The sequence below is a fragment of the Canis lupus genome, chromosome 1, assembly GCF_048164855.1.
Source record: "Canis lupus baileyi chromosome 1, mCanLup2.hap1, whole genome shotgun sequence".
NCBI classification, from domain to species: Eukaryota; Metazoa; Chordata; class Mammalia; order Carnivora; family Canidae; genus Canis; species Canis lupus.
Window position 1 is genome coordinate 57,735,723 of NC_132838.1, and position 23,324 is coordinate 57,759,046.

The following is a 23,324-nucleotide window of genomic DNA, read 5'->3' on the forward strand; positions in this document are numbered from 1 at the left end:
CTAGTTAGCATCCTTCATTTCAGCTTAAAGAAGTCCCTTTAACACTTCCTGTAAGGCCGGTTAGTGGTGATGAACTCCTTCTAGAGTCTCGGAACCTCTTTATCTGTCATTCATTTCTGACAGACAACTTTGCTGGGTAGAGTATTCTTGTTTGGAAGTTTTTTATTACAACACTTTGAATATATCATCCCACTCCCTTCTGGCCTGAAAGGTTTCTGTGGAGAAATCTGCTCATAGTCTTATGAGGGTTCCTTTATATGTTAACAAGATGCTTTTGTTTTGCTACTTTTAAGATTCTTTATTTTCGATTTTGGACAATTTAAATGCAACTTGTGGGCCTCTTTAGATTTATCTTTTTATAACTCTTTGGGCTACCTGTATCTGGATGTGTGTTTATTTCTCCCTACCTTAGCCATTATTTTGTTGAATAAACTCCTGCCCTTTTTTCCCTCTTTTCTTTCTAAGATCCCTATAATATTTATTATAAGTGGAGATGAGAATTTGGGAGGGAAGATATTTACCTTTCTTTTTTGCTAACTGTCTTCTTTGTCTTTTGTTCATTTTTCTAATGAGATTTTTATCTTTTTCTTAAATTTTAAGAGCTTTTTGTATGTTTAAGTAAGTGTAACTATTCAAGATATATGATGTAAATACTTTTTACCAATTGTTATTTGTATTTGATTTTGCTTGTGGTGGTTTTTTTCTCCTATGCAAAAGTTGTTTTTAAAGTTTTACATGTCCAAATGATCACTTTCTTTTTCTTTTTTTTAATTTTTAAAAAGATTTTATTTATTTATTCATGACAGACACAGAGACACAGAGACACAGAGACATAGGCAGAAGAAGAAAGCAGGCTCTCCGTAGGGAGCCTGATATAAGAGTCGATCCCAGGGCCCTAGGATCACAACTTGAACCAAAGGCAGATGCTCAACCATGGAGCCATTCAGGCATCCCTGGTCACTTTATTTTTCTATTGTTTTTTGCTTTTGAATCATAGCTGGCCAGATCACAAGGGAATTCATCTGTGTTTTCTTCTAATAATAGTATGATTTCATATTTTACATTTAGATGCCTAATTTATATAGAGTTTATTTTGTTGTATTCTGTGAAGTTTGGATTTAACTTTATCTTTTTTCAAATAATTGTCCAGTTGTGCCAGTATAACTTTTTTAAAGTTACTTCTTTTCCCTATTTATTTATTTTTTTAAAGCTTTTATTTATTTATTCATGAAAGACACAGAGAGAGAAAGGCAGAGGAGCCTGATGTGGGACTCGATCCTGAGACTGCAGATCATGCCCTGAGCCAGGGGCAGATGCTCAACGGCTGAGCCACCTAGGCATCCCTCCCTATTTATTTTTGATGCTTCCTTTATCACGTACCAAATTTCCATATATTTTGCACCTTTTTGTTTTGTTTCATTAATGTGTCTGTCTATTCATATGTCATGACACTCTGTTTTGATTGGTGAAATTTTACACCATGTTTTCTTCTCTGGCAGAGTTAATTACCCTCCATCATTATTCTTTTTTTAATTGACTTCCCTGGCTATTCTCACATGCTTAATTTTTTTATTACCATCACATTGACTATTTTCAGGCATTGTTTCTTCTTCTTCTTCTTCTTCTTCTTCTTCTTCTTCTTCTTCTTCTTTCTTTCTTTCTTTCTTTCTTTCTTTCTTTCTTTCTTTCTTTCTTTCTTTCTTTCTTTCTTCTTTCTTTTTTCTTCTTTCTTCTTCTTCTTCTTTTCCTTCTTTCCAGGCATTGTTTCTTACATGGTCACTGGTTGTTTGTATAGTCATTGACTAAAGCAATGACAGCAATAAGGTGTCCTACTGAAACCTAAACTCTTTGAAACTTGTTTTATATTGTACACATATAAATGTAAAGTATGTTAAACTTATAAAATACCAAGATAGTTTTTTAAATGGGCAAAAATCATTTTATTAAGCTTTGTGAACAATATAGATAAATCTGTGTTATTCTCTCCTATTCTTTGTAGGTTTCAGAATTTCTCCATTATGAGTTCTTTGATAATTTTTCATTAGAATTTGATAGGTAAGGACTAACCCTAGCCCTTTGAACTCTGCCATTCCAATGACATAGGAGTCTTGTTATCATATTTGAATCCTCTTGCCTATCATATTTCTCCCTCTTATCTTTCCAGGCTGGACACTAGCCCACTGGTCAGCTAAAAGGGATTACAATTATAAATGCTGTTTGATTCTATTTAACTATATTATGCTTGGATGGCATACTTGGATATTTGCTTAAGACCTTGTGTCAGTGAATTAAACATTGGAATAATGACATAGCGGTGCCTTTTCCCATTTAACAACATTACTCTACATTTTATTCTCATTAGCTTGGTATGTTTTGACATTCAAATTCACTTTCTCTACACATTATTTATCATACTTTTTTAAAGCAATATGGATATTCTCTTTAGTTTCTGCTTTTATATAATTGATTCCTCAGTGTTCTGCTTGAGTGGAGCCAACCTGACCTAAATTTTTGTATTTTAGAATTTAATACTTGGAGTATTGAATTCTAAGCTTTAAAAGGAAATTAAGTGGTAGGGTACTGCTATATTGAATCTGGTAATTTAATGAATATAGAAATATGGATAGTGAGAGAAAATGTTTTTATATCTTAGGGCTAAGTTATTTTTCCTGAAGACTTTTTTTTAAGATTTATTTATTTTGGAGAGAGAACAAGCAGAGCATGGGAGATAGAAGGACAGGGGGAGGAAGAGTCTTAAGCAGACTCTGAGCACAGAGCTTGACACAGGCTCAGTATCACAACCCTGAGATCACAATCTGAGCCAAAACCAAGAGACAGACACTCAACTGACTGCACTGCCCAAGTGACCCAATTTCTCAATATACAGTCAATTTCCAATCTATCATACTGTTATCCTTCCAGCACTACTTTTATCGGGTAGGGAATAAACTAGATATTGAAAAAGGGAAGCTCATTGTCCATTTCTGTCCATTGTAGCCCTGTCCAGCTTACTAAGGAGCTGATGGCTCTCAGTGTGCAAGTTCAGGCCCACTAGCCCTTGTACCAGCTGTACCTAGAGTAGTAATCTATGAGCCCCACACTAAGCAGATGTCTGTGGAGAGAGGAAGAGTTGTTCCAGGCGTTCTGTATGATTGGTATCTTAGGTTGTTGAGTGGGTCATGAGCAACCACATGAACATGGAGTCATGGTTATCTCTTCTAATCTCTGCCCTTTTTCTCACATTTCTTACCTTATATTCTCCCTTGGTATCATGGACATGGTGGGGCTCAAACCCTGGATTGTATTTCCTTGTAAGTGCCTTTTGGCCTGGCTCTTGGTAGGTCTGCTAACTTTAGCACTTTCTTCTGGCTGGGTTCCTATTGCAAACATGGTGACTTTCTTTGAAAGCACTGTGCTTTCCCTCACCAGGTAGAAGTATAAAACAAGTCTAGATTCACATAGTCTTGGATTCCATCCTAGGCTCCACCATTTAACTTTGTGATCTTAAACATGGAATTTTCCTACCTAAATACCAGTTTTACAATTTATTAAATGGGCATGTAATATCCCAATATAAGTCTTGAAGATTAGGTGAAATAAAGTATATGAAGAGCTTGGCACATACTATGTGCTTACTATATAATATGAAGTACAACTTCTCTCTTTCCTCTTAACTATAAATAGTGAATTTTGCTTGATGTTGCAAATGCCACCCTTAGCCACCTGATCAAACAGGAATATAGACACCAAGCCAGGCCAGAATTTAGCTGAATATGCCCCTTGGATACCTGACCACCCACTCAGAGGTCTCTGCATCAAGGCTCTGTAAATTCCAGGCTTACCCTGCTCTTCTTGGCAAATCACTGTCAAGGCCCCAGTATGCTTCACAGGCAAGGCCACACAGCTTAGAAATCCACTTCCTTTGGCTAAGTTTTACGGGAATAACTTACAGAATTTAACTTGTTATTGACATTTAATGTTATGGTTTTCCCATTTAACTTACAGAGGAAAAAAAGATGAATCACAATTGCCATTAGTCATGTTTTTTAAAAACAGTAGTAATACTGGATTCTCCTAACTTACTGGAAGTTGTTTCCAAACACACAAAGACATTTGGGTGAAAATTGAATGACTTTCTATCAGATTACTGTCTTCAGGACACTTTTAGAATGAATAGACTAATTTACATTTTAAGATAGAACAAAACCTTATTTTGGCATACTTGGGTGGTATGACCAAGTGCACAGTAGGCAAAAATGTGGCTTATTTACAGTAGACACAGCTGCAGTGAAGCTGGCAAAAGTGAAGTTGCTACTGCTCCAGCCTTCCTTCATTTTCTCTTAAATTTATATTGATATAAATATATATTGTCTAAAATAAGCCAGATTTTTTAAACATGATTCTTCTACTTTATGAATTTACTAAGTAAATATTTTATGGGCTTCTAAAACTGTATGTTCTCTCAGAATGAGTAAAAGGATTGTTTGGAGTTCTGCTTTTTATAAAGGTTACACAGTAGAGCTTCATTTAAACATAAAAATACATAAATTTGCCTATACCAGGGATCAAATCATGATCTTCACAATATAGTTACATATAGAAAAGCCTGACATAGAACTGTTAGGCTGTAAAAAGTGCTAGGCAGCAAGACTAATAGTCATAATAACATTACAAAGGGCATTATGAGTTACCCTGTGGTTTGTAGTATTTACTTTTTGTATACTGTTGATTCATTTAAATAAATATCAGTGATTTCTTGGCCCCTCTTAGATTTTAAATGCCAGATTACTGTTATTCCACATATTTACTTTAACGGAATTTGTGTAAATGAAATAAATACATAAAAAGTTAAACAAGATTATGTAAAGAGTATTCTGTGAATCTTGTAATACTAACATTAATCTTTTCACAGATGGTTATTTTCTAAAGAATATGTATCTATTAAAACTATATGAAAAAATATAAATATAATCATTTGATCATTCTTAAATGTATATAAATAAAAATAGATGCCAACATTATTATTAGACTTCTTTTTGTTAGTTTTTTTAATCAACTAACCTGCCCACTTTTAAATAATAGAGGCTTAGATTTCCTGTTATAACTCTATACATTATAGATAGTTCAAAAGGCACTTATGATAATGGAGGCATTCTGTTTGTATAAAACTATTATAAAAATTTGAATCAATGAAGCTATTACATTTTGGAAAGATTTTTATGCCTTTTTTCTTCCTTTGACAATCTGCCTGATTCTTGGAAGAAGCACATCTTGATAAGCTCTATGCCCTTCCCCATCCATGCCATACCCCCCAGCCTAGGCAATTAAGAGTTCATTTTCGTGTTCACATCATTCTGTGTCACATAAAATCACTTAAACTCATCTTTGAAAATATTCTAGGCAGCAGTTTTTAAACTTTTTGGATCCAGAATTCTTTTACATTCTTAAAAGTTAATGAAGATATTAAAGGGCTTTTTGCTTGTCTGGACTATATTGATATTTAAATATCAGTATTTATTATATTTGAAAAGCTGAGAAATATTTCAAATATGTATGCATTCATTGGAAAAGTCTGTTTCTTTTTTTTTTCCTTTAGGGTGAAAAGTCTATTTCCTATTAACATTAAATAACATATTTTTAGGAGGAAATAACTGTATTTTTTAAAACAAAATAGTGTGAAAGGAGGTCATTGTTTAACATGTTTGCATATCTTGCCTTTTTGCTGTATTTGGTGTGTTGCAGTTGGTATTTTGGTTGATTTCTATGAAGCATACAGCTGCTTCACGTCAATATGTGATTGAAAAGAACGGAGTATTTTAAGAATTTTTCAGATAATTGTGGATACTCTGATACTAGATTAGAACTTGACCAATGGTAGTTTCATACAAGCTAATTTTATATTGACTCTGGATCATAAAAGTTTCAGTATTGAATATGAAACCATGTTCTCTTCTAATTGGTAGGAAAATCCACTGGTATATTTTGTACTTATCTTTTATCTGTGTACAGTTTTGTAATATCATGCCTTTTTATTCTGAATGTTTGCTGAGTTCTTACAGTCCTCCAAGTATTGACATATTTAGTGATACAATATAAAAATAAATCACATCTGTTATCACTGACCTCATCAGAAAAGTTTGTGAATATTGGTAAACTCTTAAGCGCATGACAGCAAATACAAGCTTTCTAAAATTTTATTTTCTCTTGAAAAAGCTCAAATTTTGTCCTGGGCAGCAAAGGCTTTCAATTTTGTTTGAACTGGCAGGCTTCCTTGTTCATTTTCAATGAAAACTTCCGCTTAAAAATACCAAAGTCTAAATAACTAGAATTTGTCAGTTCATCATTCTCTCATGTAAAAATGATGTTTCATGACAAAAAAAAGGAACAAGCTCAGCTCTTAATGCACAATTTCCTTTAATTGTGACAGTCCCTGCCCTTTGGTATTCACTGCACTTTTTTATACATACTTCCCATTTCATAACACAGAATACAGAAGAGAGATCTACTCAGAGGGTTGAGATTTTATAAAATTCTCATTTTACCACTTTTTCAAGGATATCCTTAAATGAAACCGGCTTTTTAGTTTTTACTTTTGTAACTTAGGGTACATGGCAGCATGCGGAATCACCTGAAGTTCAGCGCCCCTGCTTGGATTCTCATTTAAGCTGCCAGCATTTTTAACCTATCAGTGCTTTGGCATCATCAGTGCAATTGTCAACATATAATATCTTTATATTATTAGGAAAATAATTTTTACTTGAGGATTCCTTCAAAGGGTCTTGGAGACCCCAGGGGTCCATAGACCTTACTTTAAGAATGGCTCTTAAGGGGAGAAGGTATAGGTCATAAAAAGAAGACTACAGTAAAAATTTTCCTAACCCTCCTCTAAACTGACTTGTGTAACCTTGGCAGCGACTACTCTCATAGAAGGCTGAGTGTCAAGGCCAGTTGTCTGCCCTCTGCTATGTCCATTCATCTCTAGAATAAGATAGTTTGCAAATGTCAGTGGTATTTGTTTTCAAATCAGTTTATGCCAATTTCAACAATACTTGTTCTTATACAATTTTAATATTATATAAATAGAATAAGTGTGAGTTCAAAAAGAAAAAGAATGGGGACACCTGGGTGGCTCAGCGGCTGAGCCCCTGCCTTTGGCCCTGGGTGTGATCCCCAGAGTCCTGGGATCGAGTCCCACGTTGGGCTCCCTGCATGGAGCCTGCTTCTCTCTCTGCCCCTCTCTCCCTCTCTGTGTCTCTCATGAATAAATAAATAAAATCTTAAAAAAAAAAAAGGAAAAGAATGTATGTTTCTAAAACTAACTTAAATGGTTTGGAATTACTTACTGTAAAAGATTACTATCATAATTTAGTGTGGATGAGATTTGTTAAAGTTTAGGGGGAAAAAAACTTAAAAATCTGGAAGGATTCCACATTCCTTCACAGGTATTTTTAATTCCTATGTCATAGAGAAACTAAATTGTGAAACTAAGCTTGAAATTGTGATGATGTGTTTGTGTGTGTGCTTTGCAGAAAGAACCGCAATGACCTAATCTGTAGACCCACATTTAAAGAAAAGGCTTTTAGCTCACCTTCAAAAGATTGGTGAATGTGTATACACATAGATATTTTAAGCTGAAATAAAATTCATAAATTAATATCTATACTTTTTTCTTTAAATGATTCACCACTCAACCAACTTTTCCACTAGTAGATTTATTAACCAGTAGTAAGGATCACATTGAATCTGATAGTTTCTTTGCTGCCATCCATGAGCTAGAAGCAAATTTCCTTTGGTTTCCATGACAGTCAAATAATGCTCTCTCTCATCATGGCTCTTGGTATCTACGGCTGGGTCAGATTGTATTGGTAAAGGATTTAGATTACAATCTAAATTGTTATCTAAATAACAATTAGATATTAGATGTTTAGATTGTTATCTAAATAACAATGTAGATTGTTATCTAAATCCTTTTAGGAATGTAACTATTACAGGTCAGATATCATAATGATATAGTGTTGAGCTTGATTGTATAAACTTTTTTTTATTGGTGTCCTAGCATTTGTTGAGTTGAAAACTGCCTGGAATAAACAAGTGTAATGGGAGAGCTTGGAGATTTTCACAGAGATTGCATAATAATACTTCCTGAAGGATGAAAATTATAATAAATGTTCTTTGATCTATACAAATAAGTTCACTGGTAAAAAGAGAAATAAGTTCACTGGTTAATCAAATATGCCAGGGTTGGGCAGACAGTAGTGGTTCATTGATGTCAACTCTACCATAATAGGTGGACATGCTGTCATGTATAGATGCATCGTGACATGGCTCCAAGACACAGGCTGGGAAACAAATGACTCAGATTCTCTGCCTCACTCACCAACCACCAGGAGTCACTGAAGACTGTGTTCCTAACTCCCTGGCACTGAGCTTGCAGGAGATGTTGGTTTTTTCCCTAAAAGTGGGGAATTAATTCGCACTCTTCATAGTCTGTTTATAACCAGTACACACTAGCAAGCTGACGGGCAAGGTGGCTTTGTCTGTATCCAGATGGTTAAAAAAGTCATCAACCCTAGTTATGGGTTGCATAACTAGGCCATAGCACCAGGCCATAGCACCACAGCTAACCAAACACTGAAATAATGATTAGGTACCAAGAGATTGCTCCAGATTTCTGATTTTGTGATGATAACTTACTCACTGTTAATAGTGTGGCCTAGATTTATAGGCCTGTTCCTTCATTTTTCCTCTTTCCAAAACGGTTTGCTGAGCATCTTCTTTGTGTCAGACACTATTATAAGATTAGGGATCCAGTAGTGAATAAAAGAGAGAAAAAAATAAAACCTTAGACTTGTAGAACTTAAAATCTGGTAGAGGATACATAAACATATACACACACAACACTAAGGCAAAAAAGTGAGAAAGGGAAATGAGATACCATCAGTTGGGGAGTGATGTTGAAATTCTGCAGCATGGGCAACCCTGGTGGCTCAGCAGTTTAGCGCCACCTTCAGTCCAGGGCGTGATCCTGGAGACCGGGAATCGAGTCCCACATCGGGCTCCCTGCATGGAGCCTGCTTCTCCTTCTGCCTGTGTCTCTGCCTCTCTCTCTCTCTCTCTCTGTCTCTCATGAATAAATAAATAAAATTTTAAAAAAGAAATACTGCAAAGTGACCACAGACCACAGAAGGCATCATATAAACTCCTAAAAGAAGAATATAGTCTAGAAGAGATGGTCTCTCATAATATTAAGTGTTCATGTCTTGAGATCGATGGGGTTTGTATGGGAGAAATACTGCATCTTCATTTTCATTGACTCTAACTGAAATTTAGCAATTCTTCCAAATCTTGAACATAGATACCCCTATAGTAATATTGGGAGAACTTACAACTTTGACATAGGTAAGTATCACTTGATATTTTCATATCACAATATAGTTATTGTAGATACTATTGTTTATGCTTATCACTACTTATAAATTATAGTAGTTACTGTCTCTGCTATTAAATCTTATTTTTTAGTACCGTAATAAAGCACAGAGATCACAATTTTTTCCAAAAATCTGTATTGATAGATACATGTCAAAGTAACAGATTTCCTTATATCCCTTTGTATTCTATCTTATGAATTTTCAAACACTGAGAAAGAGGCCGAGGCTTCACCAGATTGCCCAGAGGTCAAGTGGTTCATGGCATAGAAATATTAAGCTTTCATTTAATCCCCAATCAAGAGTATTCTTCCACCGCCCACCTGTACAGCACACTCTTCACTCGTGTCTCTGTCCCAGAGATTATGCAAATACATCTTGAGCACATGGGGAGGGCTTTCTGGATAGATAGTTCCACGGAATTGTGATTGTGAAAGATCCCTTCGAAGCTTCCTGTGTAACGCAGGTCATGCACTGTTAAATAAAACATTGCAGAATAATGTAGCCAGCCAAGCAGAAACTTGGCTTCCTAGAAAATAACGGTTTCATACTTCACAGGTCAGTTTTTACACTTCTCTGAAAGATACTTAAAGGAACTTAAAGGCAGTGCAGTTCATCTTACAAGAAGGAACAAGATGTAAAGATCTGAGTTAGAATCAGTTCATTTCACTAACACCAGATTTTTAGCCACTCTCCTCACTCTCACTCTCCTCGTGGCCTTGACCAAGTGGGTCTGTCCAGATTGAGAAGTCATAAACTATAAGCCAGGATACCTTCACCTGGTCCAGCCTGTGGGAAATAGGATGGGATACATGCTTCCACTGGTTTGCCAAGGCGGCCGAAAAACAGAACTGAGAACCTCTTATTTGTAAAGAGGGTAGTGTGAGTAGTAGTTAAATAGATGTTTCTGAGATTTTGCCCTGCTACTACATGTTATGTGCCTTAGATCTATTTTAATGTATTCTTCTACCTCTCATCAAAAATAAAAAGTCAAAAGTAAAAATTCTCAACATCTTGATGTGGCCAGAAAGCTGACAGAGGAAAGCATTCGCTCTAAAATTTTCACACGAGACAGACTTTATGCTGTGTCTAATGTGGAGGGAAGCTAATTATGAGGCATTAAACCTCTTAGATTGTATCTTCCATTGTGCCCTTTCCTCCTAAGAAACAGACCCTCGAAAAGTGTGATAAATGCTGTGGGACTGTTGCACTCATTCATGTGGTTGATTTTCCTTGGCAGGCTGGTGAAAGATGCTCCTTGGGATGAAGTCCCGCTTGCTCACTCTCTGGTTGGTTTTGCCACTGCCTATGACTTCTTGTACAACTACTTGAGCAAGACACAACAGGAAAAGTTTCTTGAAGTGATTGCCAACGTCTCCGGATATATGTATGAAACTTCATACAGGAGAGGATGGGGATTTCAGTACCTTCACAATCATCAGCCCACCAACTGCATGGCCTTGCTCACAGGAAGCCTTGTTTTGATGAATCAAGGTGCGTATGAATACAGCTGAGGGAATGCCCAAGCCAACATCTGTCACCATTGTCTTGTGAGCAGAGCATTTTATACCTAGCCTTCATACATGTTCATACTTGGATCCTAACTGGACTCATGAGATGAAGTAATATCCAGGGCTTCTCTTAGACAGTTGAGAGACATCTATTCTTCATTTCTGCTAGTTACATCAGCCTGCAGGTTATTTAAGTAAGGCTTTGGATCGTGTCAAGCCATATCCCTACAGCATGCAGTCAGTGGTGAATATTCATTTCCCCAGAGAATTTTGACTGTGAAGACAGCCTTCCTGGATAAACGTAGTAGTTTTTAAAAGCTAAATAGGTGGTTTATTATTTCAAATGAATGTTCTTTGGATACAGATGTGCATCATTACAACACCAATTTTTTCTCTAAGGACTTAAAACAACCAGTCTAGATCATTTAGGTCAAATTTGGAGATGACTTTTGTGGGTCACATAGCTACTTTGCTTTAATGTCCTAACATACATAATTGCTGATATTACATTTTCTCTGTTCTTGTAATTCTGAATTAATTAAAACACCTATGAAAGTCTATGTATGATTTAATTAGACTATATTTAAGAAAAGCAGCCCTAAGATCACAGTGAATTATTAGGATATTAAGTATATACTTGGAGCCCGGAAGTCTAACAGAACTCTTGACCACTTACCCACAAGAATTACTATGCATTTTGTAGATTATCCAGCATCAGATTTCCTTAAGTCTGGCTTTCTCCCTTATCTTATCAACCAGCCATCATTTTCAATTAGTCTTAAAGGAAAAGAAACTAATATGAATCAAACATATGACATGTGTTCATCCTTGTTCCTATTTAATTTAATTGTCCCATCAGCCATATAAGGTAGCTGGGATTTGGACCAGTTCTGGCCAAACTCAAAGTTCACTCTCTTTCCACTATATTTTGTTGCCTCTCTTGGAGTAGAGATTCAATTTATAGTAATTTAAGGAAAGCTTTATGAGGGCCAAGTTTCATCCTAGCTCCTATAGCCCTCTAATCTCACAGAAACAAACAAGATTTAAAAGATCAAAATGCAAAAAAAAAAATTAATAAAATATCAAAATACACATCTTCAACTATTTATAAATAAATCCCAAGTCCTGTGAAAAGACATCATCATGAAATGGTGGAAGGAACCCAGGATAAGCTAGCTCTCAGCCTGGAGTCTTGGGTTTTAGTCTAGTATAGTATTATTTCTTCATATAAACTTTTAGTTATTTAGTAGCTGGAATAGAGCTTATTTCTTCATTCTTCATGGTAGGTAAGATTACTCCAGATAACCTGCAGGCATCGAAAATACTGGTTCAGATTGGGTCAAAATGTATAATTCTCCTCTGGCAGGAGTTTCCATGTACAATTATTTCCTATTACAGTTGTGGGTTGCTCAGGGATACAGTGTTGCAGAATCACCACATAGGAAATGCACATATTTATAAGATGATTGGACAGAGGAAAAGGTGAAATCTCTGGCCCTGCCCATCCCAGTTAATAATCAGGCTTATAATCCTGCCTTTCTAGGCATGCTCACTACCGTTAGGAGCTACCTCACAGGCTGTTTCGACAATCCCATGTTCCCCAGACCAGCCTCATAGATGCTTGGGGAGCTTAGTGTACTGACACTTCCCATTGGACTCACATACAATCTCAGAAGTGGGAGAATTAGAATGTTCTCTCTGATGTCCTAACTCTGTCTAAGGCTTGGTGCATAGGGACCACGGGATCACACAGAAGCAGCTTACAAATCAGTTGGAAGGAAGACATATGAAATGTCTAAATGAATATGCAATGAGATAAGGGATGTCATGAAGCTATGGTTAAATATCAATTGAGTGTATTGAGTTTAATTCAGGACAACAATGTTCTTTAGGTGAGTTTGAGAAGGTTCATAGAACTTTGAAAGATAGATAGGATATGGATAACTGAAAATAATGAAGAACATTCCAGCAGGGTGTATGGCTGGTGGTAAAGCACAGGGCATAGCATCAATAACAATATCAACGCCTGAAAACAATATTGCACTGTATGTTAACTAAAATTTAAATAGAAATAAAATAACAATATCAGTGCCTCATATTGACAGATTTGAAGTTTACAAAGGTAGACATTGCCTCATTATCTCCTGAACAAGATGGTTGTAAGGGAAAAAAACAGGGAAAACCAGGTAATGTGATACCAGGGAGCAGTAAGTAGCAGGACTGATTATAAGCATTCCATTGGAGTCTGGTTAGAGATGGAGGATACAAAGAAGAAAAAGATGAAGACGACTAGAATTTTAAACCCAAATGATTACAGAATGGAAACTAAAAGCTATCCAGAAGACTGGCATGTCAGGTGTAGAGCTGGATAGGAGGAGTCAGGGTACATTCACAGCCACCTCTTCAAGTTGAGCCTGAGATCAGTGCTGCCCTCATGAGATGGGATCCAGGTCTGACAGAGTCTGGGACCTTGGATTCATGCTGAGATCTGGTGGTCCTGGGGCCCCTGGAAGCCCTCACACCCAAAACACGAGCACAGTAGGCTATGGTAGTGTTCAACACTGGTGATCATACACATCTGGGGAGCAAAGCAACAAGACTCCATCCACATCAGGAGGCAATGAGCTTAATTGTATCCTTACCAGTTGTATGTATTAAATATAAGCACACAAAACAAAATTGAAATCTAAAGACCTAGATTCAGATCAAAGGTTATGTTCATTTTTTGGTCATGTGTCAGAGGTCTTGAACAAGTCAAGCTTTCTGTAATTCTGGAGTAATAATGCCTAATTGAATTAGTAAAAGGATTAAGTAAGGTTGTGTTCAGTGCTGTGTAAATTACAAATGTTTTAGAAATGCAAGTTGTTATTATTACCTAAATGCTAGTCTTGCAAGAATTATAAAAAGCTAGCAGTTTTGAGTCAAAAGTATTTCATAAAAATTTTAAGGCCTTTAATTTTTAGTTGCAGAAGTAGAAAAATGTGACAGGTTGAAGTGCTTGCACAAAATTTTGTAGCTCATTTTTTTGGCAGATTTGGCACTCCCAGTTGGTTTTCTTTTTTTTAATTTTTATTTTTAAAATTTTTGTTTATTTTTTCCAGTTGATATTTTTCACTAGATTTTTTATTAGATTGTTACTCCAGTGGTGCCTCAACCTACTGTGCTACCTTTTGAGATCCTGTGGAATCTAAAGGCACATACAGGATGAGAAATTGTCTTCTAATGAAGGAACAAATTGAAGACTATCTGCTTAACTTGTATAGTATTTGCAGCTTGTTAAAAATCCTATAAAATAATGGCACAATTTATATGAATGATAAGCTTCAAAAATATTTTCAAGTAGTGGTTTTTAGAAAAACTGAATAGAAGTCTCAATATACAGATCTTTTTAATATATACAATATAAATATCAGATTGATCTTATTTACCTATCTGAGAGAGCGAGCAAGAGCATGTGTAAACAGAGAGTGGGGGAGAGGGGCAGAAGGAGAGGGACAAGCAGACTCTGCACTCAACAAAGAGCCCCATGTGGGGCTCAAGCCCACTACCTGAGCCGAAACTGAGAGTCATTTAAACTGACTGAGCCACCCGGTACCCCCAGATCTTTTCTTGTAAACTTAAAGTTATATGCAGTTTGTAATCTTAGATGTGATGGGATTTCAAATTTATTATAGATTAGATAAGAAACTAATACTCATTTCAAGGTTTATCTTCATTTAATTAATAACTGACTTGTATTCAAGAACTTTTTAACTTATATCACAGACCCGACACAAACCTGGATTAGCAAAATGTGATTTATAATGTTGGTAGGTGAGAGTTTTACAAAATGCTATTTGCACTGTAGTCAGATAACTCAGAGGGTTTTATTTGGCCATAATTTTCCCTACGCTTCATTGCAGCCATAGTCATTGTTTCCATGTGTTTTCATTCTCCAGGGTATCTTCAAGAAGCCTATTTATGGACCAAACAAGTTCTGACCATCATGGAGAAGTCTCTGGTCTTGCTCCGAGAGGTGACAGATGGTTCCCTCTACGAAGGAGTTGCATATGGCAGCTACACCACTAGATCACTCTTCCAGTATATGTTTCTGGTTCAGAGGCACTTTGACATCAACCACTTTGGCCACCCATGGCTTAAACAACACTTTGCATTTATGTATAGAACCATCCTACCAGGTATAGTGAAGAATCATTAACTATTACAGTTTTTTCTAATTATGAAACTGGGTTAGACTAGGAAGAGAAATGTGGAGTTTGATATTGAAATAAAAGGGATTTTTTAATAAAAAATCAAGGAATCCAAGAGTTGCGTATAACCAGAGCATTTGGGAAGTTATTATGAAGATTTGTGATTTATGTATTATAAAGCTCAGAGCATAATGGATGGATCAAATATAATTTGTAGCTCCCACAGCACTTTTATTTTTGTAGATGTAAAACTTGGGTACATATATAAACTCATTTTCTTGAATCTTAACAAATTATAAACATTTATGGTTACATGTTAATTTTCCTTTACATGCAATCCCAAATTGATCCTCTTTTGTTTTTTAGTTTTTTTATTTTCAAACTGTTCAGATACTCAAAATGAAAAATTATACCTACATATTTGTTGGAGCTTTAATCTTTTCTTTAAATAGTTTACTGAAATAAATAGTATAAAATAGAAAAAAATGAAAAATGAATTGTTACAAAACTTCTAATTCCTTGTTGTCATGTAGCTCAGCCTTCTAAGAGAACTAGCTCTAAAAAAAGATGTATATGATTTAAGAACACTTTCATTTCTAGAACAGCCTTATAACTCTTTGTTTCTAAACAGGACTAAGATGTCAGAAAAAGTTTAGTAGGTATATTTTCATCAGGATGGGGATTTTTGTAACACCCAAAAAACAGATAATCCAGTTGATAAATGGGGAAAGACATGAATAGTTTTCCAAAGAAGACATCCAGATGGCCAACAGACACATGAAAAGATATTCAGCATCACTCATCATCAGAGAAATACACATCAAAACCACAAAGAGATCCACTTCACACCAGTCAGAATGGCTAAAATTAGCAACACAAGAAACAAGTGTTTGCAAGAATGTGGAGAAAGGGGAATCCTCTTACACTATTGGTGGGAACACAAACTGGTGCAGCCACTCTGGAAAATAGTATGGAGCTTCCTTAAAAAGTTAAAAATAGAGCTACTCTATGACCCAGCAATTGCACTACTAGGTATTTACCTAAAGGATACAAAGATACAGATTCTAAGGGGCACATGAACCCTGATGTTCATAGCAACAGTATCAATAATAGCCAAACTGGAAAGAGCCCAAATGTCCATTGACTGATGAACAGATAAAGGAGAGGTGGTGTATATATATAATGAAATATTATTCAGCCATCAAAAAGAATGATACCTTGCCATTTGCAACAACATGGATGGAGCAAGAGTGTATTATGCGCTAAATGAAATGAGTTAGAGAAAGACAAATACCATATATTTCACTCATATGTGGTGGAATTTAAGAAACAAAAGATGAACATATGGGAGGAGGGGGGAAAGAAAAAAGAGAGAGGAAACAAGCCATAGGAGACTCTTAAAGATAGAGAACAAACTAAGGGTTGATCGGAGGAGGTGGTTGGGGGATGGGCTGGATGGGCAATGGGAATTAAGGAGGATGCTTGTAATGAGCACTGGGTGTTGATTGTAAGTGATGAATCATTGAATTCTACTCCTGAAGCTAATATTGCACTGTAGGTTAACTAGAATTTAAATTAAAATTTGAAAAGAAAAAAAAAAAAGGAAACAAAGATGGGGATTTTTTCCTCCATTGAAATGCAATTTTTAGGTAGTGATTCTAGATCTACAGTAAAGAATCCAGTCTATAAATCTTTTGGCTCTGGTTGCATATATATGGACTGAATAGAATCTCCATTAGTGCGTTAAATATCCAAAAAGTAACGCAGAGCAAAAGAATCATAAGATTTTTAAAGTTTAGTTGAGACTTAACTTTCAGAACCCTAGTGTTTTATTGCTTATTCTTAGATAGGCAGGAGAGGCCTGTTTTGTAGTTTATCTTGATAGACAAAGGCCATCTAAAGCCAGGGACCTTGGAAGAGGTCTCAGTGCTTTGTAATTTGATCTGAGATCTGACAGCCAGCCATATCACTGCTGTGAGCTGTTTGTGACTGCCTCCTAAACTGGAAAGACAGTATGAACACCTCTAAGAGGAAGATTCATGTATTTGTGTCAGTTAATCCAGCAAACCCTTATTGAATAGCTATGTTCCAGGCACTGTACCAGGCAGGGGATTCAAAGAGAAATAAAACATACTTGCTTTCAGGGAATTTGCAGATTAATAGAAGACTCAGAAAATCACATTTTACCATAAGGACTCACTCTGAATAGCATTTGCTAAACTGATAGAAGCAAAACACATCAGCTGTAAATTATGTAAATATGATCATGGTATCATTTTAGAAGGGATTGTATATTAAAAGTCAACTTGTTCTCAACAACCTTTCTCTCTTTTTTTTCCCTCTCCAATGGCTATTCTAGTAATGATTATTCCTGTCTGGCCCAGAGTTGTGTCCCATTCCTTTTCAAGAACACCTGCATATCCAGTCTTAACCTGCTTTTGTTTTGCTGTATGATCTTTGCATTTCCTCTCTTTAACTTCCAGCAGTACATATTAGCACGATCTTCTATGGGAATTATTAAATTTCCTTCCTATAGAACTGCAGTGTCTTCTTTAAGCCTTATAACTTCCACTTTTTTGGGATGCCAAATTGAAGCACCTTATGTCGTTATCTTGGTGTGGAAAGTTGGTTGAGTTGGTAGGAAAGCTGATGCTCATTCCAGGTTCAGGAGCTCACCATGCACCAGAGGAGAGTATATGTGTCTGCAGTTATAATGACACATAGCATGAACATTGGAAAATGAGGAAGGTGGGGTGTATACTAAGCATTAAGAATTGTAGCACTTCCACTACCAAAGATAAGTTACCACACAGCAAATACAAACTTGCACACTAGATTTGTGGAGGACCTTCAGAGGGAGTATCATTAACTAGTCTGGGGTGAAGCATGGACATCATGCTTTTTGGGTTTTTTTTTTTTTAATCTAAGATACACAGTTGATTCTAATTTGCAAGCAGGATTGAAAATCATTGTTTAGATCTTTATGGGAGCGTGCAGTTTTAAATTTATCTTAATTCTGTCAAACTTCCTTCCCTAGGGTTTCAAAGAACTGTGGCTATTGCAGACTCAAATTACAACTGGTTTTATGGTCCAGAAAGCCAATTAGTGTTCCTGGATAAATTTGTCATGCGTAACGGCAGTGGTAACTGGCTGGCTGACCAAATCAGGAGGAACCGTGTGACGGAAGGTCCAGGGACACCATCCAAAGGGCAGCGCTGGTGTACTCTTCACACAGAATTTCTCTGGTAGGACATGCTGAGCTATCTTTAAAAAGAAATTGTCCCAAGAGGTACAGTGTGCTAGTTTTCTGCATTTAAAAATAGAAAAACTAAGACACTTTGTAATCCCTTCTCCATATGCCACCTCAGCACTGGCAGTTTTAATTCCTGTCACAGCGTTTGACACTCTGCTAGAGACATTTCCTTTCATAGATGTGCATGTTTTAACTTACATCATTTTTGAGATCACATAAAGATAAAAAGCACAAAATTTAGACTGGGTTATTCCGACAATCACACCAAAGAAATAAATAAATAAAGGTAGGATAATGTTTTGTTTTAGTAAATGGAGCATTATAATCTTCTAATAACAAAACTGTTACTGAATTTTCAAAACTGTGTAAAATTGTTTGACAGTATTTGACAGTTTCACTTTGATAATAAAAGAACCATGTAATTTTTTCTGCCTTAATCTTTTAAGCCCAGAAAGAGAAGCCAGTCTCCTTTTTAAAGTACTGCCAAATACATTGTTGGCATCCAATAAATTAAAATAAAAATTACAGGGAACTGGTTACTCATTAATCCTTGATGTCTTTTCAAGCTATTGAAATGCGTATTCAATTCCAAAATAAGCTTCTGTGGTTTGATTTGCTTCTCATCATAATTTTTTTTCTAGTTTAAACAATTAAGAACAAAAACACTAATAAAGTTATAACTGGTTATAATTAACCAGCATTTTTAAAAACTATTACAGTTGAAGTAGATATATTAACATATAACAATTCATGACTCCTGTTAGGGGTGTGATGTAATTATTTAATACTGATTTCACTTACCCTAAATAAACAACCAGGAGTGTTCTATAAATCTGACTCTAGGTGTCAGATTAATGCTAAGTCTAACTTGGTTCAAAGTCTGCCATTCATAGGAATATGCAAACTGACCACAGAGAAGTATGGCCAATTCATCTTGTGTCTGGATTTGTTAAATCACAATAATTAAGCCAACCTTATTAACTAGACCTGAGTAGAGACACAGTTTCTGATGGCCTGAGACCGTAGAACAACAGACAAAACGGCCAAAATCAAACACCAGTAATACTAACCATAGGTGATTGATTCATTTTAGAGAGAAGTATCTAAGAGCTAATAGTATAGGCCTGCCTTTCTTCCCTTGAGGAAATCATCTAAACCTGTCTGAATGTTATCTCAAATCATCAAAAGCAAATAATCATGTTTCGGGGCCCCTCTCTGACTCAGAAACCTGTGTTCTTAATCGCTGCGGAAGTTTAATGTTAACTATTGTATAAATTTAATAATAAACATTTGTCATAAATAAAAATGAGAGGCCATTTTTTTGTCCAAAGTCCATGATATCATCTGAAGATTAAAACAAAGCCTGTGGTTGTTGGTAGGCAGTAGTAGCCACACTTATAATCTCCCAGTATTAGTAGTTTCTTGAATTTTATCCACTTATATTCTTAGATGTGGTATCAGCAGTAAATTTTATCTAATATATGAAGTTTAATTCTATTAAAATTAATTTTTTAGAGGGCGAAAAGTACTCTACCAAGCTTTCAGTGTCAGTTGTCACAGAACAATACTTCCTTACAAGTCTAGGCTTGTTAGAGTCTAGATCCTAACATGGGGTTCTCAAGAATAGGAGCCCCTAGACTAGAAGTTTAGAAGTGTAATTCTGTGAGCCCCGGTCCTTCGGATGGCAGCTCTGAAATCATTAAGTGAAGAAGGTCCATGTGGTGATTAGAGGCAACAGTCATTCAGGCTCAAACCCAAGGATCACAGGTAATGAAGATAGACTCCTCTCCCCCTCACGAAGGGTGTTCCCCCATGCATGCTCATCCATGGGTTTTCCAGACGTGTCCCTCCTCCAGAAGCCACTGCCAGCACTCTGGGTATCATTTGTGGTGTTTCCTCCAGCCACAGTGCAAAGTGGCATAACAGTACTGACGGGTTATTTTAACTTCCACCAGAAAACCATTTAATTTTGAAAAACTAATCCTTTCAGGTACGATGCCAGCTTGAAATCTGTTCCACCTCCGGATTTTGGCACCCCTACATTGCATTATTTTGAAGACTGGGGTGTTGTGACTTACGGAAGTGCCCTGCCCGCAGAAATCAACAGATCTTTTCTTTCTTTCAAGTCGGGAAAACTTGGGGGCCGTGCAATATATGACATTGTCCACAGAAACAAATACAAAGATTGGATCAAAGGATGGAGAAATTTTAATGCAGGGCATGAACATCCTGATCAAAACTCATTTACTTTTGCTCCCAATGGCGTACCTTTCATTACTGAGGCTCTCTATGGGCCAAAGTACACCTTCTTCAACAACGTTTTGATGTTTTCCCCAGCTGTGTCAAAGAGCTGCTTTTCTCCTTGGGAGGGTCAGGTCACGGAAGACTGCTCTTCAAAATGGTCTAAATACAAGCATGACCTGGCAGCCAGCTGTCAGGGGAGGGTGGTTGCAGCAGTGGAGAAAAACGGAGTGGTTTTCATCCGAGGAGAAGGCGTGGGAGCTTATAACCCACAGCTGAATCTGAAGAATGTTCAAAGGAATCTGTTCCTCCTGCATCCACAGCTGCTTCTCCTTGTGGACCAAATACACCTGGGAGACAAGAGTCCTCTGGAGACGGCAGCAAGCTTCTTCCACAATGTGGATGTCCCTTTCGAGGAGACAGTGGTAGATGGGGTCCACGGGGCTTTCATCAGGCAGCGGGACGGTCTCTACAAAATGTACTGGATGGACGATACTGGCTACAGTGAGAAAGCAACCTTGGCTTCAGTGACGTACCCTCGGGGCTATCCCTACAATGGGACAAACTATGTGAATGTCACCGTGCGCCTCCGGAGTCCCATCACCAGGACAGCTTACCTCTTCATAGGGCCATCGGTAGATGTTCAGAGCTTCAGCGTCCACGGAGACGCCCAGCAGCTGGACGTGTTCATAGCCACCAGCCAGCATGCCTACGCCACTTACCTTTGGAGCGGAGAGACCGCGGGACAATCCGCCTTTGCACAGGTCATTGCAGATCGTCAGAAAATTCTGTTCGACCGGAGCTCGGCCATCAAGAGCACCACCATGCCGGAGGTGAAGGACTATGCCACTGTGGTGGAACAGAACCTGCAGCGTTTTAAGCCCGTGTTCCAGCTGCTGGAGAAGCAGATCCTGTCCCGGGTCCGCAACACAGCTAGCTTTAGAAAGACTGCCGAGCGCCTGCTGAGGTTTTCAGACAAGAGGCAGACGGAGGAGGCCATTGATAGGATTTTTGCCATATCGCAGCAGCAGCAGCAGCAGCAAAGCAAGTCAAAGAAAAACCGAAGGGTAGGCAAACGTTATAAATTTGTGGACGCCGTCCCTGATATTTTTGCACAGATTGAAGTCAATGAAAAAAAGATTCGACAGAAAGCTCAGATCTTGGCACAGAAAGAACTGCCCATAGATGAAGATGAAGAAATGAAAGACCTTTTAGACTTTGCAGATGTGACATATGAGAAACACAAAAACGGTGGTGCCCTGAAAGGCCGGTTTGGACAGGCCCGGATGATGACAACAACGCGCAGCAGAGCCCCGTCGCTGTCATCTTCCTACACCAGACTGTTCCTGATCCTGAACATTGCTATTTTCTTTGTCATGTTGGCAATGCAACTGACTTATTTCCAGAGGGCCCAGAGCCTGCATGGCCAAAGATGTCTTTATGCAGTCCTTCTAATAGATAGCTGTATTTTATTGTGGTTGTATTCTTCTTGTTCCCAATCACAGTGTTAGCACTAAAGCTATACATTGTTTGGTCATTTTGTGGTCACAAGAGTCTATGCAAAAAAAAAAAAAAAAATCCCTAGTTTGTTACTGGACTTTTTAATCTCAGATTCCTTTTAACAAATTAAGGAGAAGATACTTTCACACAAGAAGCCAGGGATATGGAGAAATCAGAATTGGAAAGGCAAAGATTTATCAGAGGAATAAGAGTAGCTTGGTTGTCCCATGGTGTTTCTGGAAGTATTTGGCGTGGCTAATTTAGTGGTACACATAATACTACTCTTCAGAAGAAACAACAAGTCTGGTTTTAAGGAAAAGATTTAGATAGATTTGGGTTTTATTGATATTAATTTAATGCTATTAGCAATTTCCAGATACTATTTTATGGAAAAGACTGAAGCACACAGTGCTGAGAAATTCAGAAAAAATTTAAATGGTGTAGTCATGGTGAAAAATAAGTATTATTAAGTCCTGGTATGGTGGTGTTAACTTTCTTGACGAGTAGTTCATTAGTTAAATGAAAACAGGATCTCCATATTGGATTACTATTCGGACAGCACAATAAAATGATGCCAGACAATCATTAAAATTTTTAAATATATTTTCAGTAGAAAAACATATCAGTGAGTGAATATTTCCTTGATGTTGGTCTCTGCAGACACATAATGCATCAGTTGGTTGTTCAATAAGTAAGACAATTACAGGTAACTTAATTTTCCACATATGGAAAACTGTTGTACAGTTGAGCCAGTGGCTCAACTTGAAAATGAAATATTTTATATCCCAAACATTGATTTCAATACCAAAGAAGATTGGGAAGCTAAAATTTGGATATGATTCTTATGTTTTTTTAATAGAAAATGTTAAGTTTATTTTGCTAAATAAACATCGTAATTATGATTTATCTATAGAGTCTTTCTTCTTTGTTCTATTACATTAAACACATTTGCAACAGCTTTGAAATCCTTGAAGAGAACTGTTTATTTGGGCACGCATTAATTAAATTTGTTAAGTAGTGTTTGAATTGAAAGAAGTAATTTCTCTGCTTATTTACCTTTTAGTTGTCTAGACATAGTTTAAACATTTAAAACAAAAGCCAACTTCTGATATTTAAGTAATTAAAGACATAAAATCTTCATAGGTCTTGTCAAGCAAGTTCTCAGGTGGTAACAGGAGCACAGAGTGCTGGGAACATGTTCCAC

General features: G+C 36.8%; 1 protein-coding gene across 5 annotated transcripts in view; it reads left to right on the forward strand.

Annotated features, from left to right (window-relative positions):
* Window positions 1-23,026, forward strand: part of DSE (dermatan sulfate epimerase) — an 81,096-nt gene extending 58,070 nt beyond the window's left edge. For all 5 annotated transcript variants that reach the window (XM_072831420.1, XM_072831412.1, XM_072831428.1 and 2 more), the window contains 4 exons: window positions 10,666-10,919; window positions 14,875-15,114; window positions 18,164-18,371; window positions 20,370-23,026. In XM_072831420.1, the coding sequence (XP_072687521.1) occupies window positions 10,666-10,919; window positions 14,875-15,114; window positions 18,164-18,371; window positions 20,370-22,131 (2,464 nt within the window). In that variant the 3' untranslated portion in view covers window positions 22,132-23,026. The remainder of the gene's footprint in view (window positions 1-10,665; window positions 10,920-14,874; window positions 15,115-18,163; window positions 18,372-20,369) is intronic.
* Window positions 23,027-23,324: the final 298 nt, after the last annotated feature.